General features: G+C 52.9%; 9 protein-coding genes across 9 annotated transcripts; 6 read left to right on the forward strand and 3 right to left on the reverse strand.

The window, feature by feature from the left end:
* Window positions 1–813: 813 nt before the first annotated feature.
* SEPMUDRAFT_149850 (cofilin) lies at window positions 814–2,091 on the reverse strand. The gene is made up of 5 exons (XM_016905811.1): window positions 1,970–2,091; window positions 1,840–1,892; window positions 1,772–1,782; window positions 1,373–1,688; window positions 814–1,314 (listed from the first exon to the last, which is right to left on the reverse strand). The coding sequence occupies exons 2-5, from the start codon at window positions 1,840–1,842 to the stop codon at window positions 1,180–1,182; spliced, it is 465 nt and encodes a 154-aa protein (XP_016760189.1). The 5' UTR covers window positions 1,843–1,892; window positions 1,970–2,091; the 3' UTR covers window positions 814–1,179.
* Window positions 2,092–2,617: 526 nt separating this feature from the next.
* SEPMUDRAFT_67637 (sodium/hydrogen exchanger 8 /H(+) exchanger 8) lies at window positions 2,618–4,822 on the reverse strand (the record flags this gene model as incomplete). Its single annotated transcript, XM_016909789.1, has 2 exons — window positions 3,778–4,822; window positions 2,618–3,726 (listed from the first exon to the last, which is right to left on the reverse strand). The coding sequence occupies exons 1-2, from the start codon at window positions 4,664–4,666 to the stop codon at window positions 2,618–2,620; spliced, it is 1,998 nt and encodes a 665-aa protein (XP_016760190.1). The 5' UTR covers window positions 4,667–4,822.
* Window positions 4,823–5,815: 993 nt separating this feature from the next.
* Window positions 5,816–7,837, forward strand: SEPMUDRAFT_45487 (uncharacterized protein; the record flags this gene model as incomplete). Its single annotated transcript, XM_016908970.1, has 2 exons — window positions 5,816–6,099; window positions 6,154–7,837. The coding sequence occupies 2 exons, from the start codon at window positions 5,816–5,818 to the stop codon at window positions 7,835–7,837; spliced, it is 1,968 nt and encodes a 655-aa protein (XP_016760191.1).
* Window positions 7,838–8,427: 590 nt separating this feature from the next.
* On the forward strand, window positions 8,428–10,859 carry SEPMUDRAFT_149852 (phosphoribosylformylglycinamidine cyclo-ligase). The gene is made up of 3 exons (XM_016905812.1): window positions 8,428–8,520; window positions 8,571–8,597; window positions 8,648–10,859. Exons 1-3 carry the CDS (start codon window positions 8,502–8,504, stop codon window positions 10,741–10,743), a joined length of 2,142 nt encoding a protein of 713 aa, XP_016760192.1. The 5' UTR covers window positions 8,428–8,501; the 3' UTR covers window positions 10,744–10,859.
* A 1,117-nt stretch (window positions 10,860–11,976) lies between these two features.
* SEPMUDRAFT_149853 (uncharacterized protein) lies at window positions 11,977–13,476 on the forward strand. Its single transcript, XM_016905813.1, has 3 exons — window positions 11,977–12,326; window positions 12,390–12,412; window positions 12,466–13,476. The coding sequence occupies exons 1-3, from the start codon at window positions 12,130–12,132 to the stop codon at window positions 13,308–13,310; spliced, it is 1,065 nt and encodes a 354-aa protein (XP_016760193.1). The 5' UTR covers window positions 11,977–12,129; the 3' UTR covers window positions 13,311–13,476.
* A 339-nt stretch (window positions 13,477–13,815) lies between these two features.
* On the forward strand, window positions 13,816–15,862 carry SEPMUDRAFT_149854 (uncharacterized protein). Its single transcript, XM_016905814.1, has one exon. It carries the CDS (start codon window positions 13,840–13,842, stop codon window positions 15,244–15,246), a length of 1,407 nt encoding a protein of 468 aa, XP_016760194.1. The 5' UTR covers window positions 13,816–13,839; the 3' UTR covers window positions 15,247–15,862.
* A 2,636-nt stretch (window positions 15,863–18,498) lies between these two features.
* SEPMUDRAFT_149855 (uncharacterized protein) lies at window positions 18,499–21,604 on the forward strand. The gene is made up of 2 exons (XM_016905815.1): window positions 18,499–19,252; window positions 19,321–21,604. Exons 1-2 carry the CDS (start codon window positions 18,887–18,889, stop codon window positions 20,818–20,820), a joined length of 1,866 nt encoding a protein of 621 aa, XP_016760195.1. The 5' UTR covers window positions 18,499–18,886; the 3' UTR covers window positions 20,821–21,604.
* A 235-nt stretch (window positions 21,605–21,839) lies between these two features.
* Window positions 21,840–23,718, forward strand: SEPMUDRAFT_67655 (N-acyl-D-amino acid deacylase; the record flags this gene model as incomplete). The annotated part of the gene is made up of 2 exons (XM_016909790.1): window positions 21,840–22,922; window positions 23,014–23,718. 2 exons carry the CDS (start codon window positions 21,840–21,842, stop codon window positions 23,698–23,700), a joined length of 1,770 nt encoding a protein of 589 aa, XP_016760196.1. The 3' UTR covers window positions 23,701–23,718.
* A 50-nt stretch (window positions 23,719–23,768) lies between these two features.
* On the reverse strand, window positions 23,769–25,533 carry SEPMUDRAFT_149856 (uncharacterized protein). Its single transcript, XM_016905816.1, has 2 exons — window positions 24,743–25,533; window positions 23,769–24,685 (listed from the first exon to the last, which is right to left on the reverse strand). The coding sequence occupies exons 1-2, from the start codon at window positions 25,430–25,432 to the stop codon at window positions 23,933–23,935; spliced, it is 1,443 nt and encodes a 480-aa protein (XP_016760197.1). The 5' UTR covers window positions 25,433–25,533; the 3' UTR covers window positions 23,769–23,932.
* Window positions 25,534–25,946: the final 413 nt, after the last annotated feature.

Raw genomic sequence — 25,946 nt, forward strand, 5'->3', positions numbered from 1 at the left:
GGTGTGTAGATTTGTCGGCCTCTCTGGAAGTATTTGGCTGTCGGTCGGGAGTAGACTTGGGTTTCAGAGGGCTTAGCGGAGAAGAGGGTCGAAAAGAGGGTATGTCCTCATGTTCTAGCTGACATTGAGACCCCGTCTGAGCGCTCTGTTTGTTTCTCTCCTTCTGCTGAAAGGGTAACCATGAGAAGCATTTGCTGGCATGGCACTCATAGTCGTAGTCAGGAGTACTGATCAATATTCGAAGAGCATCACGTGCAGCTGCGGTTTGCCCTGAACAAGTCACCTGCGTACGTCTTGGATCATCTCTGAACGTTCCGCATCCTGGTTCGAGCGCTGGTGCTTTCTTGCTGTACGTGATACCACTTGACTTTTTGCAAAGCTTCCTGCTCTGTGAAATCTCATCTTTTCCTCGAATTCTCGGCTTCATAATTTTTTGCCAACATGACTGTGGCTGCGCGGGAACCTGGCGTGAAGCCAGCAGCGGCCAAGGATTCGAAGTGTCCACGGCATAGTATGTCGCATGCTGATCGCGGCCACCGAGCCCCCTACATTCTTGTATAAAGTCTGGCATGCGGGAGTTTCTAAAGTGGGACTCGTCGATCTGGTAGGTACTAGCTGTGTTGAGAGCTGCCATCTCGTCGCCTATTGAGGTGTCGTAGTTTGAGCGGCTGGCCGAAAGATAGCTGGTGAACAGCATGCTCGAAGCGGAGGCGGCTGGAGTACATGTCGCAGGTGTTGTGGATCGACAGTGAATGTCGTATCGTAGTACGAAATGTGTTTAAGTGCTTCTCTCGACGCAGCTTGAACACCTCTCGTGCCAGTTGCGAGCTACGTATATATCTTCCTAGTTGGCCTCGTTAATTCAGTGCACAAGTGTGTGGAAAGTCTATTCCCAGTAAGTGTGCCATCTGGCAGTGCTCAACGCGGTATGACAGAATACAGTCACCACTCGGAAAGTTGCTTTTAGTCAGGCTTCGAACTACTCGATCTTCGTGGTGCTCATCTACGCTGTAGCCCTGAGGAACTCGTTGCATCGGCCTGAAAAACTGTGAAGGGTCCCAAGCATCATCGAGATGCGACAACTTGCTAGTCCGAGAACGCTCATCATGCCCCAGTGCCTGCTCAAATTCTCCTTCTTCATCGCCGTGCTTCCAGTTCTTGGTCAGACTCTAAAATTCCTTAGCGCCCCTTGGAGACTCTTGATACAACGCTGTCGTGCTCGATGTCGTCTGCATCATTGGCTTGGATGTCCGCAGCAAGACCGTTCAGTGCGCGCTTGAGTGCATCCTTGGAGGAAGAGTACATCATGCGTGGCTGTGATTCTGTTGTCAGCTCACGGGGCAATAGAACTCCACTGATCACACCAACTTACGTATTGTGGCGCATCATCTGGCACCCATGAGATGAAGGTGATCTTGCTGCGCTTGCCCTCGCCTTCTGCTGCGTCGTACTCCACGTCGAAGACAGCATATCGGCCACCAACGCCCAGCGGCGCGCTCTCGCCGCGCTTGCTCTTGCTCTGTGCATTGACCAGCTTCTCGCGGAACTTGCTGTAGTCTGGATCGGTGCTGGTCTCCTCAACCACGATCTCCTTCCAGTCGTCGGAGATCTTGAAGATGATCCACTTTGTGCTCTTGCCCAACTTCAGCTCGTTGAAGGCCTGGATGCACTCGGGTGCAACAGAAACACTGTCGGCGCGTGATGATTAGTCTGCGTCGTCGAAAGTGAAGGGGTGGAGCTGGAGGCGCTGGCGCTGGCGCTCGTATCTTACCCGGAGGATGCCTATTCGCCAAATTAGTATCCAGGTCAGAAGGAGGCGGTGTAAGGGAGCGCACATACCATGACTGAAGTTGCAGGTGAAGCGGTAGAATATAGGTTCAAGGGGTCGCACGCTGAGTTGAGGGTCAGCGAACTTTTGTACTGGTCGTGTTCAAAGGCGGATGCCTTGCGCCGAGAGCGAGTAGCTTACGTGGATCTGGGATCCTTTCAGGCAGCAGCACGGGTTGACTGCCTAGAATGGTCTAAGGGAGGTAAGGTGCGGTATGGAGGTGGTGAGGAAGGGTGCCGTTTGAGGTTGAATATTGTTTTGATGCTTTGGCGGGGTTGAGTTGGGTTGTTGCTGATCGGGCCAAATGCGGCAGCGGCAGCGGCGACCAGGTGAACATCATTGCCAAGGCGACGCAGTGATGTAGGCATGCAGCAGATACTGCAGCCTGCAGGTATGTCCATGTCCATGTACCTGTGCTTCATTATTACCTACCTTATTGTTTGTACATTCACACGCTATACTTTCATCTGGTTGGATGCAAACGGCTGAGCCTGACCCGGGAGATGGGAAACGCGAAGCCTCTTTACCATGAACTACATGCACCTACAACAGAGATTCCGACCCCACTACAGGCAATGGGCACTGCGGAGGTCAATTCACGAGTCCTCCACAATGAACTGTATTCAATGCCTCCAAATTGATGAGAACGAGAAGAAGCATATCAAGGAGCAGGATTGGAGCTCCATTGATCTTTGGAAGCTACATGTAGCTTAGCAGCCATCCCAAGGAGACTGCTGTGCAAGGCATAAGCATGACATTCGTTGATCTACGACTCAGCAACAGCGAATTCTAAGCACCTCCTCCTCCTCCTCCTCCTCCGTGTTTACTCGTCTTGGGATCGAGCAATAGATGCGGCTTAATGAAATTCTCATCGAGCCGGTTAAACAGCGTTCCAGCGTCTTCCGTCGTAGCACTCAAGATACTATTCAGTGCCCCTCGCGCAGTCAGTCGTTCCGGGTTAGTTGCTCCGCGTGGTCTCGAGCCAGAAACTGGATATGAGCCATCATCATTCGTGCTCCTCCCAGCATGCGGCGTCGACCTCCGAGCTTCAGGAGGCAGATCCAAATCATCGTCGTCGCTGAACTGTGTGCTTTCATCCTCTTGAAAGAGCAATCCTTGCTCGGCCTGGTTCTGTTCATTTCTCCTCACGCGTGAGCTGTTGCGTCGTTCGAGATCAGGGGGAGTACCGTGCGAGCCATTACTATAACTCGACGTGTCGCCCCTGCTTCTATGATGAACATTTCCAAGACCGATGCCGCCATTTCCGTAGCCAACAATGCTCGACTTGGGCGTGTGTCCAAATGCATTTCCATTCTTTCTCGCATAACCGCCACCCTGTGGTACTGGCTCAATATCGAACTCGTCATCGCTGTCAATCTCTTCTACAACACCAGTTCGAATGTTCAAGATTTCAAGCATCCGAGCTGTTGTGCCGCCGAAGATGATGACTGTCAATACAACTGTCACGAGCACTGTCGCTCGGAGTGCATATCCATTCTGGCCGGTCAGACCTGCAGCCAGCGCGACGCCTACTGCTCCTCGTAGCCCTGCCCAAAAGAGCATGATTCTCCAGTTGTTGGGTATTTCTTCTGCAGCTTCTACTTGCCCTCTCCTTCGTGCCCGATATCGAATAAACCAATTTATGAGGGCGCACAGTGGGAATACTGCACACCATCTTGCGACACATATTCCTATCAGCGTGATGAGGATGAAGAGCGGCTTATATTCGAGGGCGCGTTCGGTGAAGAGCGACAGTCCGAGGTAGATGAAGATGAAATTTTCGGTGAGCTGCGACATGAGACCGAATGTGAATTTGGTGGTAAGTTGGGTTCGACGGGACATGTTGTGATAGGCGTAATGCTTGAGGCAGATGCCGCAGAACAGCAGTGCCACAATTCCTAGACATTGTCAGTACATCCAGGCATCACGAACCTCATTTTCTTACGTACCACTCATGTGGATAGCATTGGCAAAGAAATACGAAGCGTATGCGATGAGAAAGATCACACAGCTCTCGATCTTGGGGTCTCGTCTGATGTGAGTGAGCTTCAGCAACAAGCTGGTCGCGAGACCGATCACCACACCCATAGCCAGACTCCCAAAGAAGACCAGCAAGAAGACCCCGATACTCTCGAACAGACTCAAGATGGTGAGCATTCCCCCTTCTGCTCCAGCTTTGTACTTTTGTGCCGTCTCAAACAGCACGATTGCGATAGCGTCGTTCAAGATACTCTCGCCGAATATGACCGTGTAAAGCTTCGGATCTACTTTGTATGTGTTGAAGATGGCCAGGATCGTGACGGGATCAGTGGCCGATAGAGTAGCGCCGACAGACATTGCTTCCACGAAGGAGATATCCAAGCCTTCCAGTGGTATCCTCGTCCATAGCCACAGAATGCATGCCAGCACGATTGCAGATATGAATGTGCCGGCGAATGCAAAGGTCAAGATACTACCGATGTTTCTGAAAAAGTTGCCCTGGTGCAGCTCGTAACCGCTAGCCAAGATGATGGGCGGAAGCAGGAGGTTGAAAAAGAACTGGTAGTCGAAGGTGACCACGTCCAGCACACTGTTGACGCTTGTCAACCGCAACACCAGCCCCACCACCATTCCAGCGAAGATTGATATGACAGTCTCATGCACTGCCTGTATCTTTTTGCTCCGTAGGACGTAACTGGTGAAGAAGGCCAAGATCAGAAGGAAGATCAGGATCAAGAGGGCCCATGACGAGTATATCTCCTTCTGTCCTGCCTCCGCATCATCATCGTCGTCCGAGTCGGAGGTCTGTCGTGCAGCTAACTGCACAGCGCTCCTTGCGACATAATGGGAGAAGCCCATGCTGGCGATGGGGAAGTGCTATCGCATACTCGTGCGGCGGGCCCCTTGGGAGGAAAGGTGTCAGAGGCGCGGCCAGGATGGCTGCGCAGTGGTCCCGATCGAATCGTGGAATCTCGGGGAAGACACCGAAGCGCAATGTGGTGTTGTTGATGGCAACGGTGGATTGCCTGACTGTGAGAAATCGTGTAGTTGTGTGTGTGTAGAGAGCTCAGTTAGGTCAGGTAAGTTAGTAAGGTACTGCTGTCAGCTGGAGCCTCCCGTCACCAATGGATGCATGTGATCGCGCCGCTAGGAACCCACCCGCCTTCGCTTCCTCGGGCGCGCCCCTCCACGGCGCCCGAGAGAGGTCTAGAATACGTAGCCTTACGACAGGAAAATACGTCCTAAATAGCAACAGATATGCATTCCCCGGGCCCCACGAGATCGGCGGCCATCTGCACTTGACGCACGGTTCCTTGCAGCGTGCATTTCTCGGCCTAGAGTCCTAGACGACACGGGTCAGACGAGGTATTGTACTGTACAGGTACCTTACGTAGGTACGTAGGTGTGCATACAAGTAGTCAGCGAGGACGGGCACGAGGCTGCGTTTAGACTTGCTTCTGCCGACTGCGCCCGACAGACGTGGGCAGTGGGCACCTCTCGAACTACCGTAGGAGGTAATGTACCTGTAGGTAGGTAGGTGACCGTAGGTCCCGTACCTACTACCTGGTACCCGGAGCAGCAAAAGCTGACGGCAGCGGGCCACGTCAAAGGCCGCGTGACGGCTTCTTCTGCCCAGTGTGCGAGGCTGCTCTTCCAGGTTCAAGTTGTCATGACCTGGGCCTTCATGACCGTTCCTGACCTCCAGGGCCGGCCTGACCTGACCACTTATTGCACCACCTCACTCCCAAAAACACCATGAACAGCGGCGCCTGCCCGTTGGTCTTTGTCGTCCGCAGCGCATTCCTACCTCCCTAACCCATCCTAGGATACTGATCTAGTACCATACGACGCCCATCGCATCGAGTCACCGACATATAGACCATGGAGCATCCGCCCTCGCCCTCGGGTTCCGATCCTCCTCGGCGAGGGTCGCACATCAACACGTTATCGCCCAGCATACCATCAGACGCCAAACACGTGCAGTTCCGACGAGACTCGCCAACTTCCATGACACGAGATGAAGCAGGCCGAACGTCCCCTTCGCAGTTGCGTCTGGACAATGGCGGCAAGGTGAGATACCATACTGCAGATTCCAAGGACGATGATGCGATTTCCGAGCAATCACCCTTGCTGCCACCACGCACGAGTCAGGACGATGGAAAGTTACCATATATACCTGGCATATTTAGTCCCGATCGCGACAGTGCCGAATCGTGGGATGCGGAAGAGGGAACACGGCAGGAGAGCAAGAATAGCTGGTATCTGCTCGCATTGACAGTCGCATTCGCAGGGTGAGTTGGGTTAGCACACTGTGCTACGAGGTCAGCACTGACGATGGCCAACAGTCTGCAGATGGCATGGGCAGTGGAACTCTCGAATGGATCACCGTATCTACTCGGCTTAGGTATCACGAAGAGCTTGCTTGCTTTCGTCTGGATTGCTGGACCGCTTTCCGGCACTCTAGTACAGCCATACGTTGGCATCAAGTCAGACAGATGTCGCTCCCGATTCGGTAAACGTCGCCCATTCATGGTCGGAGGAGCAATCGCTACCATCGTCTCGCTTTTCACACTGGCCTGGACGCTCGAAATTGTTGGGGCATCGTTATCGATCTTTGGCGTGACGAGAGATAGCCAGACCGCCAAGACGGCAGCCATAGGGCTTGCAGTGCTCATGATTTACGTCCTCGATTTCAGCATCAATGTAATCCAGGCCGGGCTCAGAGCGTTCGTTGTCGACAATGCGCCAACTCATCAGCAAGATTCTGCAAATGCATGGGCAAGTCGGTTACATGGAGTAGGCAACATCGTGGGGTATCTGTTTGGATACGCGAACCTGCCAAAATACTTGTGGTTCTTTGGCGACACCCAGTTCAAGGTGCTTTGCGTGATCGCCTCGATTGCGTTGGCATCGACGCTCACGGTCTCCTGCTTCTTCGTGTCCGAGCAAGATCCGCGCCTTGCAGGTGAACCGGCAAAACAAGACAGTGGCGTTCTCGCCTTCTTCAAGGAACTTTTGCGATCCGTGCGTCGACTGCCGCCTCAGATCAAGGCCGTGTGTGTGGTACAGCTGGCTGCGTGGATAGGGTGGTTCCCGTTCCTCTTCTACGCCACCACCTACGTTGGTGAAATATACGTCGAATCAGTCTTACGCGAGCATCCGGGTATGACAGACAGCGAGATTGACCAGGCATGGGAGCATGGTACACGACTAGGCACGTTTGCTCTCCTGATGTTCTCCCTCGTCTCCTTCGTGGCAAGTGTGGTTCTTCCATGGTTTATCGCAAATCCCTACAAGGCCCGCGAACCACAGCAACGGACGCCTCTGATAAATTCGCCTACAATGGCCTGCACACCTCTAAGGCATCCAGCGGACAACGACAGTTACTTTGATTCTCGACCTCCTACAGCGATTCGGCCCACCACTCCCGACGCCGGCGCTGCCTTCCACGACGATGTTTCGACGATCAAATCCGGGGTTGGCCAAGGTTGGAAATCGAAGATTGAGAGGCGCATACCGAATGTAGAGATCAAGTGGCTAACAATGCGACGAGCGTGGATGATCTCGCATGCCTTCTTCGCCTTTTTGACTTGGCTGACTTTCTTCGCCAAGAATACAACTAGCGCCACCATCCTTGCAGGACTTGTCGGCATTCCGTGGGCAATGACATCGTGGGCACCATTTGCTCTCATTGCCTCCGAAGTGTCTAAGCGCGAGAACATACGACGCGGCCGAATCCCGGCTCCCAACACTCGAGAAGGCGAGCTGCTAGCAAGCGGCGAGGACGATGCTGCCGATCAGGCTGGTGTGGTTCTCGGTATACACAATGTCGCTGTCGCTGCGCCGCAGGTGATTGCCACATTGGTAAGCAGTGTGATTTTCAAGGCACTGCAGAAGCCGAGAAATGCTGTGGGGGATGATAGCGTGGCATGGGTGTTGAGGTTTGGGGGTGTCATGGCGCTGGTCGCTGCGTGGCTCACGAGACGAGTGCGCGAGGAAGACGATGAAGATGAGAAGCCGCACTGGTAGGCATGATGCACGAAATTATGATGGCCTGGTAGGAGATAACTCTGCAACGGCCTGGAATAGACTATAACGAGTGCGCTCTTTGTACTGCATCCTGCATCCTCGCATACGTCCATGATTCTGGAAAGAAAATGCAGGGAGTGAAGTCAACGATCCAGTATGCATGCTTATGCGCACGGTAAAGATGGCTCATGAAGCAGAATCGCTACATGGTATAGGCTTGGCACGTCCTCCTCTGATCAAAAATGCAGAAGCTCTCTGGAAGGCATAGATTATCGGTAGAATATGCAGTGGAAGCTGTTGTGATTCGGAATGTCCCCTGTTCATATTGTCCTGCGGCCTCTACTTTGTGTATACATGCAATACCTACCTGTATGTACTTGAGTACATACAGGTGTACGCAAGAGACAACGTGGGGTGGGGGTTGTGCGCCATGTGGAGAAGGCTTCTAGAAGAGAATTTAAGGTTGGGGACGGCTAGCGCAGTTTTGGCGGGCACTCATCTTTTTCTTGTCAAAGTGAGTCTGCCCTGTGGTGGGACTAACCCAACGACACTCATCCTACCTTTGGCGTATCCTCATGTCAATCTGATAGACAGACGAGCTTGAGTTGCAGAACGCGACCCGTGTTGCGCATTCCTCTGTCCTCAACCCAAATTTTTTGCCAAGATGGCGACCACAGTCATTAGTAGGCATTCCTCCAGCAGCACTCCATCGACTCCACGCTGATCATCCTAGGGGTTCCGTGCTCGTCTGCCAATATCGGTATGTTGCAGAGGACTGAGTGCAGTTCGTCTGTCTGACTCTGCGAAAAGGTCCTGGATACGACGTGATTGGGCTTGCGCTTTCAGAATATCTCGAGCTTCGAGTCAAGATCAACGACGAACAATCGAAGGAAGCACCTCAAAACTGCAGAATTACGCAAGAAGGCCTTGGTGCAGAGCAAGTCGACCTCGACGCAAGCCGTCACTTCATCACACGCATTGCACTCTACGTACTGCGATGTCACGATCAACGATCATTCCCGGTCCCCACTCACGTCCATATCAATAATGCTATTCCGTTCGGACGAGGTCTTGGTTCTTCCGGAGCCGCGATTGTCGCTGGAGTAGCTTTGGGCAATGTTGTCGGCAATCTTGGTCTTGATAAAGATCGCCTGCTTGACTTTTGTCTGATGATTGAGAAGCATCCCGACAATGTTGCTGCGTCCATGTACGGAGGCTTTGTTGGCAGCTACACGAAGAAGCTGGATCCGGCGGATGTGAAGCGAGCAGAAGTCCCAATGTCGGAAGTCCTGCCGATGCCTCAAGGTGGCGAGAACACAGGTCTCAAGCCGCCAGTGCCTCCGTACAACATTGCCAAGCACATCCAATTCCCTTGGGCCAAAGAGATCAAGTGCATTGCTGTTATACCGGACTTCGAGGTTGCAACTGCAAAGGCTCGCCAGGCAGTGCCGAGCACATATTCGAAAGAGGATGCCATCTTCAACCTGCAACGAGTGGCCTTACTGACCACAGCGCTTGGCCAAAGTCCCCCTGATGCAGAGCTGATCTACGATGGTATGCAGGACCGACTGCACCAGCCTTATCGCCAAGGTCTCATTCCTGGTTTGACCGAAATCCTCCACTCTGTCACACCAGCTTCACATCCTGGCCTGCTTGGAATTTGTCTATCTGGAGCCGGACCCACTATCCTGGCCTTGGCCACCGAGAACTTCGATCATATTGCACAGCATTTGCTCGAGCAATTCAAGAAAGAGAACATCACGTGCACGTGGAAGCTCCTCGAACCATCATTTGATGGTCTCACGGTAAAACAGGAGTCTACTAGCTTAGATGGTCAGAATACTGGCATGACATACGCAGATGCCGGCGTATCCATCGATGCTGGTAACGACTTTGTCCAACTGATCAAGCCAGCCGTGAAGTCTACAAGTCGACCAGGCACTGATGCTGTGATTGGTGGCTTTGGTGGAGTTTTTGATCTGCAAGCAGGAGGCTTTGGCGAGAATGCGCCGATTATTGTGCAGGCCATTGACGGGGTTGGAACGAAATTGAAGATTGCCTTCGAAATGGAGCAGTTCCAAGAAGTGGGAATTGATCTCGTGGCCATGAACGTCAATGATCTCGTGGTGCAAGGAGCGGAGCCCATCACATTCCTGGACTACTACGCTTGCTCGAAACTCATACCCGAAGACGCAGCGAATTTCATCAAGGGCGTAGCAGAAGGCTGCAAGCAATCTGGCTGTGCCCTCGTTGGTGGCGAGACCGCTGAAATGCCCGGCATGTACTCAGGCAAGGATTTCGATGCTGGCGGAGCTGCTACTGGAATCATCCGACAGGGTCAGAAGATCCTGCCGGACTTCGAGGGCATGAGCGAAGGCAATATTCTCATTGGATTATCCAGCAATGGCGTCCACTCCAACGGCTATTCCTTGGTGCGAAAAATCCTGGAAAAGAAGGGACTTGGTTTCCATGATCAAGCACCTTGGGCACAGAATATCACCGTCGGCGCTAGCCTTCTGAAGCCCACCAGAATCTACGTGAAGCCCCTGCTGGCAGCCGTCCAGAAAGACCTACTATTGGGTATGGCACACATTACAGGCGGTGGTCTCGAGGACAATATACCACGAATGCTACCCAAGCACCTTGCCGCAGAGGTTGACGCAAGTGCGTGGCCAGTGCCAGACGTGCTACAATGGCTCAAGAAAGCTGGCAATGTCAGCAGCAGGGAATTCGCACGCACGTGGAATACTGGACTGGGTATGGTCATTGTTGTGAAGGAGGCAAACGTGGCTGCTGCGATAGATACGTTGACCAATGCAGGCGAGTCGGTGCACAAGATCGGACGACTTGTAGCACGCACCGACGAGGGAGTCATTCTTCGAAATTTCGATCACTGGGATCGATGAACCATCACTCGGGGGCGGTCTGATAGTTAGCAGCGGCACATTATGTGTCCCTCCTTAGCTACCATATGAAGCTCGTCCGCCCAGGAGCTCTCTAGCACTATACAGATGATTCCTCGCGCACTCACCACAATATCAATACTGTATAAAAGGGCCCTCCTAGTGTTTTATGCGGAGGAGCCAGACGCTAAATTCCGAGTGATGATGATGATGATGATGATGGTAATGAGGATGATGATGTTCTTTCCGAAGCAGGCCGACCGACAGGCATTACCGTACCTTCCGTACTGTGGAACCGCTGTCTCGGAACAACCGAAGGCGGGGGGAGCGAGGGGGAGGTCGGAATCCTTGGTCTTGGTGCGCATTCTAGCATGTCGTTGTCCATCTCACTGACTTCATTTGTACAGTACAGTAGGGTATTCTTGAATTGGTGCCCATCATCAACGCGATCATCATACTGCGCAGCAATACAGCAAGTACCTCCATATACATGAATCAAGTCCCCAGATCCAAGACAGGCGAGCAGAGAAGGCTTCGGTCCTCCAGTTCTTCCGTAGCGTATCTTAGCGAGCTGCCACTTTGCGCCGAGAGCCCTGGTGGAGTGAAGGCTATAGCTCTGCACCTAGACTTGAAGAGGACAAGAGGTACCTTAGCTCGGCTGATGAAGCAGCAGTGAATTGATGGCAATGTCTTCGAAGACTCAGGTAAGGTACCTAAGGTACATGAAGCAGCTGAAATAGGACTAAGCAATGTTGTGACGTCTCTCGTCCGGCCTTTGGCGTCTCGTGGGAGGCACAAGCACGGTACAGTCACTCCATGTACGGTACAGTACAGTACGAAACAAAAAGAAGAGCAACATCGGCCCGTCTCCACAGCGAACCGGTGGGGTGGAGTCCCCGTGAAGGCTAGGTGGTACGCTGGGCTGGGCTGAGCGGGCAAGAACGAAGGGCGCGTGGCTCTGCAGAACGAATCGTGGTCCAGAGCAGTGCGCAGTGTGGTAGTGCAGGCGGAGAGTGGAAGGATCGCAGACGCAGATTCTCTTCTCTGTCACTCTCTCACATACACCCACATACACCCACACCTACACCCACAACCAAACACACACTCACACATTCTCTCCGGGGCTCTCTTGTATATATACACCCATCTCTCTCCCCTCTCCCTCTCCCTCTCCCTTCACTCCGCTTTTCTCCTCCTCGTGCAACGACAACGCCACTCCCAATTACCGCACTCAATATTGCTAGCCATCTTCTGAGGGACCCTTCCTCCAATACTGCCCGCAGCCAATGAAGTGATCACAGTGTGGGACATGGGCCTTCCTCCAAGCTGCATCACACTCCATGCGCGCATTATTCAATCGAAGCGACGACATCCAACACAGTGTCGGGCATGGATGCAGCATCAGGCTCAGCCATGACTCTGAATGTGCAGAAGCCTCAGGATCCAGCTGGGCTCACCATTGAAGCATGGGCAGAAGGCTACATGTGTGGCTCATTGATCATTATGGCATGTGTCGCCTTTTCCAACATGAGGCCTCGAATCCTGCTGCACAAGCTCATTGTGGTGGAATTAATCCTTGGTACATTGTAAGCAGAGATGTATTGCCTCATGAAGTGCTGCTGGTGAGACACGTGCTTACCCTCTGCTAGCCACGGAACCTTCATCTTCACCAGCAAGTCCAGTCATCCACACCAGACTGCTTGAACTCGCTCTGACATATGCTAGATCCACCAGTCTACAACTGGTATCTCTCCGTCACGGCCATCTTCCTCAACTGCAGCTGGTCTCTGCATAATGTGATAGCCTGGATGAAGAACAAGCCCTTTCTCAGCAAGAGAGGCAGTTGGCTCTATATCGGCACCGTTGTCCTCGTTCAGCCCTACTGGATCCTCGAAATCGTCGCCAACTTCCTCTATTTCAGCGACACAAGCAGGTTGTTTACCAAGACTCGGCCTTACGAGGCTTTATTTCGAGATCCATGGTGGATCTTCACGGCATGCAGTCTTTTTTACAACATCAAATCACGATATGAGTTCGGCTTCTTGGAACTCATTCGCGTGTCACCACGCTTTGGGGTGCTGCTCGCTTCCATGTTGGTCAGCATATGTTTCCTCATCGTCGATGTCCTTGCTGTGACCCATGCTTTGCCTTCATCTGGCCTTCCCGATGGCATCAACCCATTCTGGAAACTGGCTTATGTATTTCGATGTCTCACAGACATGATCATCCTGGACGACTTCAAGACTGCGTTGGATCGACTAAGTACGGTTAAGATGGAACGCATGGGTAGCGTTCTGAGCGATGGCATTCGAGGGGACTTCTCGGACGTCGAACAAGCACGGAGAAAGAAGCTTGAGCAACAACAAAATCGACCAAGGGATTCTGCCATTCGCGATTACGGAAAACCTCGGAATAGTGAATGCCTCGATCTGGAGGCGGCGCTGCATATGGAAGATCGACACGATAGTGGTAAACCAGAGCAGAGCGAGGAACTAGACTTCATCACGGCATTGAACATGGACGACTTGAGCGAGCCTTCAGGATCGAGATTAAGTGGCGGTGGTGGCTAGTCTGAAGAGACAGGAGTGTGAATGTTAAGCAGGATTTACCCGAAATTCCATCACTTATGGATCATGTCAGAGATGGCGTTATGTGCAGCCTGGCTCAGAAAGAGAGAGATAGGTGGGCTAAGCATTGCCCCAACAGCAGGAGAAAGCCCAATTGACGCGCTGCTATCCTGAAGCCTGAGGTGAGGAGTACATGGGTCACGGCCGATAGTCGTGGAGGAATTGTGATTTAGTGCGAAGTATACGGTATAGCATGGCCAGAGAACAGAAGAGGTCACAGGCTCAGCAGAGGATGCACAAGGAAGTGCTGAAAAAAAGATACGACTTATGAAGCACGTTTTATGCATGATTATATGTGTAGGATACATTAAAGTTTTATGATGTAACAGTACCTGCCCGGTAAGGTACCTAGCTCTGTACCTACACGTACCTGACCCATGTAATTTATGACAGCTCCATGTTTCCTTCAACATTGATGATTTCATAACCACACCCTAAGACAACTTCTAGTGCTTAGCATTTGACCTTCACCATGTCAAGCGCTTCTCGGCCCAAGCGCGAAGCAGAAGAATATGCGCGCAGCCAGGCAGGCAACTCCAAGAAACCACGCTTCGATTACCGCAACCCTAGCACATTAGCAGCAGATGCGCCCGAAGAGGACCTCATACTCGACGCCGATGTGATTGGGAAATCAGGCACGAATACCAAACGGAACGCGGTCAACATAGATGGCTATGAGTCAGATTCCGACAACGACAATTTCGATACGCGAGCTCGAGAGAAGGCGCGGAAGAAGGACAGTGAGGCCAAGAGCAAGGATGAAGAAGATGACGATATGTTTGCAGATCTCGAGGAGGATATGCAAGCGGACGGGGATGAGGATGAGGACCTGTCGAGGGAGGGAAAGAAAAAGGGTAAAGATGTGAGATTTCTCGAGCAAGATGAAATTGAAGGGCAGGTCATGAATAGCGAGGCGGGTGGGAAGGTTTCTGCGGATATATTGCTGGGTGGGAAAGGGAAGAATAGAATCGCCGATGAGGATTCGGATTCTTCTGGTGATGAGGAAGAGCGCGATCAGTTGCCGGACGAGATGGACGATGAAGATGCAGCTGAGCTTGGTGCTGGCAGCAAGAAGAAGCATGCTCCTCGCTTAGACGCATATAATCTGAAGAACGAGGAAGAAGAAGGGAGGTTCGACGAGTCGGGGAACTTTGTGCGAAAAGCACAAGACCCAGACGCCGTGAACGATAATTGGTTAGAAGGGTTAAGCAAGAAGGATATGAAGAGGGCGAGGGAAGCAGAGGAGAAGCGTGCGGATGAGCGCCGTAAGAGAGCTATGGAGGATGATGCTATTCTGACAAGCGATGTGCTCTCCAAGCTCATAAGTCAGCTTGATACGGGCGAGACACCGCTGGAAGCATTAGCACGACTGAACAAGGGCAAAACTACAGAGAAGAAAGTTCCCAAGTGGAAGCAAAAGAAGATGCAGAAGAAGAGCGACGGCATGGAACTTGACGAGCCAGCTGCTAACGGAAACAGCCAAACAGATCCCAAGGAGGAAGCTCGAAAGAAGGCAGTGGACGCTATCACTGCTGCAGCCGATGCACTGTACTCACGTGGCCAGCACGATATATACCAGGAAGAGCGTGAGCTCCTGATGCGACAATATCGAAGGGAAACTGGTGAAGATTGGAAGCGTTCGCCCGCAGATTCTGAAACTGGCGCTACCAACAGCCACGATGGTGGGTCACCCTCCTCAGATACGTGGGAATACCGGTGGAGCGACGCGCGTGATGGCGGAGACTCCCATGGCCCATACGACGGGCCCACCATGAAGGCATGGCATCAAGCCGGGTACTTTGGTGAAGATGTGGAGTTTCGGAAAGTTTCTTCTTCTTCAGCAGCAGCAGAGTGGCGACGGAGCCTTGATCTCAGTTAGGTTCGGACCTGGGACTGTAGTCCTGTCACCTTCTTCCTTTCTCAGTGTCCACTTTGAGGCTGTCTAGTCTTTGAACAACGCCCAAAGTTCAAAGCAAGCAGCTGCAGCATCCGCAAAGCAAAGTGGCCTGGGAGCTATGCCAGGTACCTTACACAACTAAGAAGTGGTCAGCGCTAGGTAGTGAGTGCCCTCTCACGCTGTCCCGTCCGAATCAACACTCTATGGCATTTCTATATGTACCCTCTGAAGTGTTGTGGCACCGCGATCGACACGACCACTCTCGCGCCCGGTTTGCAAAACCACGGCCAAAGGCTCAGAGCGGCAAAGCAGGGCCATTCCATCCCTCAAGTCCTTGCATTGAAATAACGAGAGAACAAACAGAAATCTACCCAATACTGCTGCAGACTCTCAGCTTACGTTTCCTCTCCGTAACCCCCGATGCAGCGTATCAGTCAAAGGATGAAGTTACCTCACCTCCTTAGCTACCTACGATGCAGACAGCAGATCTCTCGGCTTTCTCGAGATTGTACTTCTCTCTTCACCAGAGGAGTAGTAGCAGCAGCATTAGCAGCAGCAGGTTGCAGAAGTATGGAAATGCAAGTGTACGATAGATAGCTACCTACCTTACATAGGATTCTCTCTCTCTCTCTCTCTCTCTCTCTCCCTCTCTCTCCTTTATATAGGTACCAAATGTCCCGCCTACCTTATGATTGATTGATGAGGCGGATATAGAAGAGAAAATATTTACTATCACGTATAGGTAGCTTACTTCTTCGCGGAACTTCGGGTATCGCGGTATAGCTACAACAGAAGAGTCTTATCTAGGAGACGTATCGCTTTAGGGCTTAGCTAGAACAGAATTCAAAAAGAATATCGAGGAGGAGTTCCAGTAGATACGAGTCTTCTTCTTTCTTGCCTTGCCTACGACCTAGACCGCTGCCTGTTTCGGTTGGTTGGAGTCTTGTGCTCTACTCTATCGAGTAATATAGGGTATATTGCAAATAGCTTGAATTCTATAGCTTCCATGTTTTCTGTCTATTCTGTCTGCAATATGTAATAAGTACCTAGGTACTTGTGCCTAGTAGTTTCTTTCCTTTCTTGGACCTGCTGTACGGTAGGTGCTCTACCTCCTAGGTACCTTACCTGTGATGTACATGTACATTCTCATAGTCCATAGAGGCACCGTCTCCGTGACTCCGGAGGCACTATGTTCCGGATTTCCTCCGCTCCCTATTAAAAACAACCGAAGTGTAAGGTACGGCACGTGAGTGCCTGGGTTCTCATAGATTGCCCCACAATCAGGTACTTCCATTCGGACCGCGTGATGAGTGACAACGGGGGGGACGGGTGATCAGTGACGGGCCATGGCTCTTTCGGTGGAATAATCTTCTGGCACGCTTCAAGATCGGTTCTCTGCTTCACGTCGGTTTCAAGTTAGTTTCAGGAACCATGCAGTCGCCCGTGTGGAGCTCGTGGTTGTCGGTATTGCATCGATCCTGGAACTAAAAAGGAAACGAGATTGCATTGCTTAATACTTAATATCAAAAAAAATATTGACCCCCCTTCCCAGGGACTCAAGAGACCCAAGCTCACCCGGTCACATCATCGTATTGCCTTGGCATAATCACCATCATCATCGAGCAGGACCAACTGCATGAAGTGCATCTGGCGACGAGGGAACGAGTCGAATAACCGACTACATTGGCCCAGCTCAGCACATCAGGTGACGTGAAAGAGCTGCGCGATCAAGCCAGGGATACGGCATTGGGTACCTGTCAGTTTGGTCACATAAGCTGTGTTGGGAGCGAATCACCGAGCATGGAAAGCAATAGCGACCATTTCTGTCGACTTGCGCTCGAGCTTGGGAACCGACCGAAGCTGCACCTTGTCCCCATAACAGAACAGCGATGGTCGGGCAATCCGAGCCTTTGTGTAGCACACTGTAATCGGCGTTCAAGGTTGGTTGCAGCTTGTCGTGGATGCGGTGCAACGTGCTGGCCCTGCTTGGGGGGGTGCTTTGGGCCCTTGGTTGGAACCATGGCGACGGCTTCTGTGCTCTCTCATTACCTATCTCTCATAGGTTAAGGTAGTCAAATCAGGCCCTCATTAATATACGAGCCACCGTGCATGCAGAGCCAGGTGCATGCAGCAAACACACGCAGCATACATGTGATGTATATTCTCACAGGAGCAGCAGCAGCAGCCGTTCCATTGCATCGGAGCCACCGCCAACATTCTCGTCTCGTATGACTACGGAGTAGGTACATGTATGTATGAGGAACTACATTATGTACTTACTGCTCTGACGATGCTGAGAGCGGAGCAGCAGCAGGGAGCTGAACACACCCGAAACAGGGTAGGAGCTGCCAGCGAAATTAAGTTTGGAGCGGGCCGCAAGGCCTCGAGATCAGCAGATGAACATCATCACGAGGATCGGATGGCCAGAGATGCTCCCAGGACCGCTTTCTGGGCGGCGGCGAGACACGGCGCCGATGCATGCGGGGGATGAGGAGGGGAGGGGAAAGGGGGAGGGGAGGGGGAGGGGGGGAAGGGGGTGCGGTGGCGGCGAGCGGTCACGTCGGTCTGGTCGCTGTCGAAAGACACAGGTCATGATTACCATTATTACACGTCCATCCAGCGCAGCAGGAAAACGGGCTTCCCAGTTCCCACAACCATGCACCAGCGTGTTTTTAGTCAATTAGCTATCCTGGCATGTGCATCACACAGGCACATGTTAGCGTCCCAATTCCTCGCACGGCAGGTGGGACGTCAGCCGAGACGGGGTGCGTTAAGGCAGCTAGTCGGTCATGGAGTGTAGGTAGGAGGCCGGTGTGCGCTCTAGTAGATAGGAGATATTGCACACCTCATCGACCCCGTCCTGCCCGGTTTCCGGTCGTCATGCCCAGAGAACCGCCGTCTCCCTGATACGAGGGCGGGCAGACCACCCAGCAGGCGTGGTGTGCAGCGGGAGGCGCGAGCAAAAGGGATGTTATTTGCCTGGGGAGCACCATAGGGCAGTTAATGATCACCAGCAAATTTATCGTCCTCCAGTGCGGTTTGGCGGGTGCGAATAAGATCCCTGTTGGTGCCTTGAAAGTGAAAGGAGACGACCGACTAAGGAGAGCCAGAGCAAGCGGGTCCGTGCGAGCGAAAGCAGCGTGTCGTCGACATTCACGAAACTGGGCTGCGTTCTTTTTTCTGCGCCGTGTCAACACCACCGACCGCCCTGTCACCCTCCCAATATTCCCCCCCATCACGTCCCAGCGTGTCACTGTCATTCTTTGTTTTCTCCGCTAATTGCTGCCTCACAAAGGCTCTGCCCGCCGCCCCAACTGACTCTCGCACGTCAGTTCTGCCGTAGGAAGAACTGCTGCTGGTGTGTGGAGCAGCGCATCACATCACACATCACGGGAGAGAGACACGGAGACACGGAGTCGGTCTCGTCTGGTCTGCAGCTGTTATTCCAACCCACCTCCCCTACCATCCGCACCCGCTGCACTCTGCAACATTCCCTCCTCTGCCGCGCTGCAGCAGCCTGAACCTGTAGCCTCGAGAGACGCGAAGCTGGGCGGGCCGGAACTGCAGTAGAGAAATACTCTTTGTATCGCACCGCCAGCGTCACACCCTCGCAGCCACCGCCATGCAGCATCAGCAGTACGCGGACATGTACTACGACCATCCCGCCGGCCGCTCGCCCACGTCGGTGCGGCAGAGCTCGCTGCACCGCCAGAACTCACGCCAACAGTTTGAGCCAGCCTACGGCCACCTCCCGTCTGGTCTCTACACGGCCGAAGACCACGCTCAGAGTTTCAACGGCAATCCACGATTCAACGCAAACGACATGCGCAACGCAACTGTAGGCGGTTACGGAAATGGCGGCTACGACAACATGGGCGGACAGTCGTGGAACGCCGGTGCGTTTGGACAGAATAATACGCTGAATGGACTCGGTGGTCCGAATCTGCGCAAGCCTCCATCGCGGGGTGGTCGCTCTGGTCTGCCTTCTGTATGTTGCGCAATCAAGAAAAAAAAAAGAACCTCGAGCTGGTCAACCACTAACACATCATCGAATAGGCCTGGATGGATCAACAGCAGCAGCACATGCCCATGAACCAGTACGGTGTAGGAGGCTATGGAGGGCAAATGGGACGACACGACATCCACTCGGAGCCCGATGAAGAGCTGATTCCCACTGCCATCGTGATCAAAAACATTCCATTCGCTGTCAAGAAAGAGCAGCTGGTTGGCATTATGACCGAGATGGGCCTGCCCTTGCCTTATGCGTTTAACTACCACTTTGACAACGGCGTGTTCAGAGGTCTTGCTTTTGCGAACTTCACGAATCCTGACGAGACTGCGACAGTGATTGAGGCGATGAACCACTTTGAGCTTAATGGGCGGAAGTTGCGAGTCGAATACAAGAAGATGTTGCCAGCTGCTGAACGTGAACGCATAGAACGCGAAAAACGAGAACGCAGAGGGCAACTGGAGGAACAGCATCGACCAATGGCCGGCGCCACGCTGCAGACGCAAGCTTCGGCATCTTCTTTGTCGTCTCGAATGATCAATGCTAGCTCTCCTTCACCAGTGTCAGCACGCCAGAAGATCGGTCCTGCCTTTTCTGAGTTGAGCTACACCGACTCGGCCACAGGAGGACCAGAGGTGAACCTGAACGATGCTACGCAGCTGAACTACTACACCAAGCTCATGCTGTTCAAGGAGGATGCAAGCAAAGATCTCCTGGTCTTTGCTCCCACTCTCTCACCTCCCGAGCGCCGTATCGTTCATACCTTGGCACATCACATGGGCCTGGGTCACGCGTCGAAGGGCGATGCCAACCAACGCGCTGTCCACGTCTTCAAGGAAGGTCGTCAACGCCTGAGCCCACCAATTCCAGCTCTCGCAAACCTCCAGACCGACCAACGCCGACAGCTCAACAGAGCTGCTACCACTGACTTCAGTGATGTCCGCGCAAACGAGGGCTACTACGCCCCCAACAACCTCCGTCACCAGGCATCTGGTTACCTGGGCTATCATGACACCCCGAATGGGTTAAACCCGGGGGGCAATCTCCGCTCGGCGAAGTCTTTCGCAGATCTTCGCTCGTACACGCCATCTCCAGTGCCGTCCACTGCTAGCTTTCCTGCTGCCCTCAGCAATAATGTGCAGCGCCTCCAGCAAGATTTCGGTCGAGAGACTGGCCAGTCTGGCACGCCAACCCTGATGACACCCACGTCTGGTCTTGCCGAGCGCGGCGACGCCTCCGGCCTCATCAATGGTCTTGGCAACATGACTATAGGATCAGGATTTGCAGGAAGTCCACGAGGCCTCCGCGGATTCCCATCTTGGGAAAGTGGCAACCCAGGCCCTATTGGAAGCAACCGCTCATTCAGCAACTTTGACGACCGCTCGCAGACTCGCAGCGCTCTACAAGGTGGTCCCGAGCGACAGCCACGCGGCCCGCTACCAGAGCGTGGAGCTGGCTTCTCGCGCAGACAGAACGGACACATGCAGCGCAACAGTGACGAACTCTCACAGCAGAGCAGTGCCGCCGAAATCACTGTTGAGCACTAGACTGACCATCTTGGTTCGACGTGATCACTGTCCTTACCCCATATGCTCAGTGATGAACGCGAGTACCTACCCTTAACCACGCTGACAACGAAAGCATGACTTAACGAAAGCATGACTAGCATCCTCAGCGAGTCGACAGCACTTACCGTCTGTCGACGACCGCTTTGACAAACGATGACGACAAACCACTTATGATCGGACGATCGAAATGAGAATGAAGACAAAAAGTAGAGAAGAAAGATATCAAGGAGCTCGCTGCCCACCACCACGACGTGGAGAAGTGCCCACGACTGTGTGACGACCTCCTTACTGCATTAACTCTTTCATGTACTTTGCATTACTGGAAAGATGGAGGACGCGGAATGCTTACTGGGTAATACTGAACGGCTGTTGATCTGATTTGACGCGACTGGTGTTTTGTTCAATGCAAAAAAAATTGGCATTTTCTATGGGACATGGGGCGCAACGGGAGACTTGGAATATGGCAGTACATTGCTCACTCCGACTTCTCGGTTGGAAGTGTTTGCAGTGGAATGGGTTTCCCCCACAGACTCGTATTCGACAGTCTTGGAAATGCTGCATTTGCCCTGTTTGTTGTCTATTTCTGTTGCTGTTGCTGTGTTTGTTTGGTTGGGGTTACTTCGCTTCATGATCGGGTGTATTAACAAAAGCTTTGCTGCAATGCTCTGCTTATGTTTGTTTCAGTGTGTGTGATGGATCAAGAAGAAACGGCTGCTCATCGCGGGAGACACATCGCCTGCTTAAGTACTAATGCAATGGGAACCATGTTGGATGATTTTCTTTGCCCCGTCCTCACCTGAACTGTCTGTTGTTCCGTCACTAATCACGGAGGCCTTAGGCCAAATGTTTCATCATGCATAAGGTAAACGTAGGCCAACGTTGGCCGAAGCCCTACCCATGCCCCGTTCTGGCAAACTGGCCATGCCCACGTATAAGTCGTCGCCCGCCTTTGGTGGGGTCATGAATATGTACACCGCGGTGTCATACACGTCCTGACAATGTCCGTTTCGACTACGATCTCCCACCAGGACGATGTCCTGTTTCTCAATGCCACTATCTTCGATGGTTCGGGAATCGCTCCAAGATATATCGCGAGCGTTCTCGTAAAAGACGGCTACATCACTGATGTACGAAAAGGGCATTCGTCCGTATCATCCGACGAGCTCAAGCAGGCGAAGCAAACTGGCACGGAGATCATTGACTGCGAACAAGGCAAATGGAGTCTTTGTCCGGGCTTCATTGACATGCACGCCCATTCTGATCTGTCTCTCCTGCATACTCCATCTCACGAGGCAAAAGTGACTCAAGGCGTGACCACCGAGGTAATTGGGCAAGATGGCATCTCCTACAGTCCCGTCGACGATGCCGGCATGCAACGCATCCGAGAACAGATTGCTGGGTGGAACGGAAACCCTACCGATCCTCCAGACTTCTTTGATCGATGGCGTACTGTAGGCGAGTACCTCGACGTGCTGGATCGCGAGCAAATTGCAACCAACGCAGCCTATCTGGTCCCACAAGGCAATCTGCGTATCTTAGTCAAGGGATGGAGCTCCAGCCCAGCGACCCCGGAGGAGATTAAGCAGATGCAAGAAATCCTGGCCAAGTCCATGGCAGAAGGTGCGGTGGGTATGAGCTCCGGCCTCACTTATGTACCTGGCTCGTTCGCTCCCGACGCCGAGTTGGCTCAGCTCTGCAAGATCGTGAAGCAGTTTGGCGGATACTACTGCCCTCATACTCGATCGTATGGCAAAGGAGCTTTGAAAGCATATGCCGAGATGATTGAGCTAGCGAGACAGACTGGTGTACGACTGCATCTGACACATGCCACGATGAACTATGAAGAGAATGCCGGCAGGGCACACGAGCTCATTGCCATGATTGATCACGCTATTGCCGAAGGGGTGGATATCACTCTCGACACCTACCCATACTTACCAGGTTCAACCACTCTGGCGTCCACTCTTCCCACTTGGGTAGCATCTGCAGATGACAAGATTGCTGTCCTCAATGACCCCGAGAAGCTGGCCGAGATCAAACATCTCGCATTATTCGAAGGCACAGACGGCTGTCACGGTTGCGTAAGTACAGTCAGCTTGGGAAAGCAGACACGCAAGAAAACGAAGAGAACCGTGTGTGCTAATTAATCTTCTGCCCCATCAACTCTTCCAGACATTAGATTGGGACCTTCTCGAAATCGGCGGCGTACAAAATCCCGATTTAATCCCCGCCTACGTGGGCAAAACGATTGCCCAAATCGCAGCAGAACAATCCCAAGACCCTTTCGACAAATACATTGAAATCTTAAAACAAGACAACTTCAACAGCACCATCCTCTCCCACTGCGGCCACGAAGGCAACGTCCGTGAAATCATGCGTCACCCTCGCCACACGGGGGGTTCCGATGGTATTCTCACTTCCACCAAACCACACCCTCGTGGCTGGGGCACGTTTGCCCGATATCTCGGCCATTATGCACGAGATCTCCCGCAGGGGAAATCGAGGAATATCTATCATGCCACGAGCAGTGAAGTGTACGATACCGCGGAGGCTGAGACAATTTTCCAGGGGGGTCTCGAGGAAGCGATTGCTCATTTGACGTCTCGGCCGGCTGGAGTGATTGGTATGGCGGATCGCGGGCTCGTCAAGCAAGGGTTCCGAGCGGATTTGGTACTATTCGATCATGAAACTATACGGGACGTGGCAACGTATGCTGAACCGAGACAAGCTGCTAAAGGCATTCGAGCGGTGCTTGTGAATGGTAAATTTGCTGTAGCAGAAGGTAACCCTACCGGAGCCAGAGCTGGCAGAACTATTCGCATGCAGGAGCGCGCTCGGGGCGATTGGCTGGTGAGCTAGCCCGAACTTCTTAGTCACGGGTTTTGTGTAGGCTAGAGAGCACCGCGTTGAAAGTACATGTATGGTCAAAAAATTTCTATTTCTCAATGTGAGATGGAGGAGCTTTTGGTACCTTGGTCAGAGCAATGCAAGCCTATGTTATCTTCAGCTTCGCCACAGCAGCTTCTTCTTCCGTAGCCGCATGTTCGTCCTTGCTAGCGGTCTTATCAGCGCCTGGACTCCTTCACTTGTCTCAGCAGCCATCGCCAATGCGGCAGCGACTACGCTCCAACAGCTTTCTCTCTTTAGCCTCATTTTCTGCGATCATCTTCTTCTCCTTTTTGGTCCAGTAAGACCGACGACTCTGCAGGATCTCGTCTTCCTTGGGAACTGGTACTCTCAACTCGAAAGGATCCAAGAACCCATAGACCATCATGTCGTACCACTTGCGTGACAGGTCGATTCGTCGTCGTATCGCTTCGCCCATCACTAGCAGATCTGGTCTCAAAATGCGTTGTCGTCTCACCGGAAGCCCATTCTCGACCCTCGCCAACCTTTCCATTCCCACCTGTTCAAACTCCTCCATTCGCATGCCCAAGATCGGCACCGTCGGATCGACGTACTGTGGTGTGTTCTCATCGAATCGATATCTGTGTCTCATCCACAGCTTCAAGATGTCGACAGGCGCGATGAGCCTGCCTTTGCCCGTACCATCTGGTGTCCAGCCTCGCATTACGCGCCAGAGCGGCGTGAGAGTATCTTCGGCAAGTAGTATCTCACGCAAGGAGCAACCGACAGCCATCCCGTTTGCCCAGCGGTTGGGATACTGAGCCTGATTGGGGTGGTTGACAGGGTAGGGCTTACGAGTGGGATTAGTGAAGAGCATATCGACTTTGAGGAAAAAGGCGGTAGCGAGCTCGAGGGTTTTGTCAGGGGCGATAATCCTACTGCGGATGCAACTGAGGCGAAAAGAGTTGATCGGGAGATCCATGAAGAACCACATGCGCTACAGTCATGGTTAGTTAGCCAAGAATCTGTCTATTTCCATATCGGCTTGCCTTACCTTGACTGCATCAATGGTACCTGGCGGCACGCGGAGGCCCTTGATCATGAGCTGAATCACCATATCCGTCACCACACCTTCGCGCCAAACCACCATCTGTAGCCAGCGCATGCTTGGACAATCCCGAGAGAACAAGTTCAGCTTGAAGATTTCTGGACCAAGATGGTCAGACTTCTCCTTCTGCCGCTTGGTAGGGTCCTTGAGACAAAGGTGCTGATAAAAGCGCCAGGGGTAGATGCTTTCCGCTCCAGGAGCCCAGGTTCTCACACTGGCGAGCATGAAGGCAGTACAGTTCTTGTTGTAATACCAGTGAAATTTCCTGTCAATCGCGTACCAAGATAGTAACGCCGGTATGGTTAGGTAGCTGACCAACTCAATGATCAGCGAGCTGTCTTCGACGAACGCACCCAGAAGGCTGAATGTCTTCCTAGCCGGCTGGTATGACAGCTGCATAGCAGATATTGGGGTGCCCGGCAGAGAATTGCCAGCTCGATCAGTCAATGCTGCCTCATTGTCCTGCTGAGCCTGATAGGCGACCACAGTCGGCCCAGAGGGGATCTCAGAAGTAGTTTCCTTGTCGGTGGATTTCATAGCTGCTGCGGCCGTCGAAGCATGCCGCAATTGTGGCATGCCATGGCAGTCATACATCATTTCGACTTTGAGTTTCTTCCTCGAGCGAGTCTGAGCCATCACTTCCCTGTGAGGTCCGTCTTCGTTGTGGCCTCCCTCCACATCAGACCCCGATCGTTTCTGCTGTAGGACTCCAGCTGGCTCTGGGGGCCCCTTCAGCTCACTCGATGACAGAGTGTTCGACCTAGGTAGCCCTGGGCCGGCAAGAGCGCCTCGCTCAGTAGGAGCTGCCCCGGTTGCTGCGATTGATGGTGTATGAGTCCGGGACCCAGTCGGAATATGGGGTGGGTATGACTCTGCTGGACTTTCCGTGTGAGTCATCGGCATAGTCTCTGCCGTCGCTCGACATGGTGGGCTTGATGATGTATGACTCGGGGACCCAGTAAGACTCAAGGGGCGGTGTAGTTGGGCTGTGCGATCGGCGTGAGGCATGGTCGCCGTCTCTGCTGCTGGCACGTCTGCTTCGGTGACTGGTGGCGTAGCCGTGAGTGGACCTGGAGGGCCGAGACTGCTTGTACTCATCGCGGCGTCTACGAGGTGGGGCTGTGGGTGAGGGCGATGGTGATCGTGAATA

The sequence above is a fragment of the Sphaerulina musiva genome (genome assembly GCF_000320565.1).
Source record: "Sphaerulina musiva SO2202 unplaced genomic scaffold SEPMUscaffold_6, whole genome shotgun sequence".
NCBI classification, from domain to species: domain Eukaryota; kingdom Fungi; phylum Ascomycota; class Dothideomycetes; order Mycosphaerellales; family Mycosphaerellaceae; genus Sphaerulina; species Sphaerulina musiva.

What these genes read in the sequence shown, in the direction of transcription:
- SEPMUDRAFT_149856 (XM_016905816.1), bottom strand. Translation starts at nt 25,432, where the DNA reads ATGGCTCAGACTCGCTCGAGGAAGAAACTCAAAGTCGAAATGATGTAT. An exon ending in GTACCATTGATGCAGTCAAG is followed by an intron (nt 24,686 to 24,742) that starts GTAAGGCAAGCC and finishes CCATGACTGTAG; the next exon opens with CGCATGTGGTTCTTCATGGA.
- SEPMUDRAFT_149855 (XM_016905815.1), top strand. Translation starts at nt 18,887, where the DNA reads ATGCAGCATCAGCAGTACGCGGACATGTACTACGACCATCCCGCCGGC. An exon ending in GTCGCTCTGGTCTGCCTTCT is followed by an intron (nt 19,253 to 19,320) that starts GTATGTTGCGCA and finishes ATCATCGAATAG; the next exon opens with GCCTGGATGGATCAACAGCA.
- SEPMUDRAFT_149852 (XM_016905812.1), top strand. An exon ending in GTGCTCGTCTGCCAATATCG is followed by an intron (nt 8,598 to 8,647) that starts GTATGTTGCAGA and finishes CTCTGCGAAAAG; the next exon opens with GTCCTGGATACGACGTGATT.
- SEPMUDRAFT_149854 (XM_016905814.1), top strand. Translation starts at nt 13,840, where the DNA reads ATGTCAAGCGCTTCTCGGCCCAAGCGCGAAGCAGAAGAATATGCGCGC.
- SEPMUDRAFT_149853 (XM_016905813.1), top strand. Translation starts at nt 12,130, where the DNA reads ATGGATGCAGCATCAGGCTCAGCCATGACTCTGAATGTGCAGAAGCCT. An exon ending in GAATTAATCCTTGGTACATT is followed by an intron (nt 12,327 to 12,389) that starts GTAAGCAGAGAT and finishes ACCCTCTGCTAG; the next exon opens with CCACGGAACCTTCATCTTCA. An exon ending in CGGAACCTTCATCTTCACCA is followed by an intron (nt 12,413 to 12,465) that starts GCAAGTCCAGTC and finishes GACATATGCTAG; the next exon opens with ATCCACCAGTCTACAACTGG.
- SEPMUDRAFT_149850 (XM_016905811.1), bottom strand. An exon ending in CAGATGATGCGCCACAATAC is followed by an intron (nt 1,315 to 1,372) that starts GTAAGTTGGTGT and finishes ACAGAATCACAG; the next exon opens with CCACGCATGATGTACTCTTC.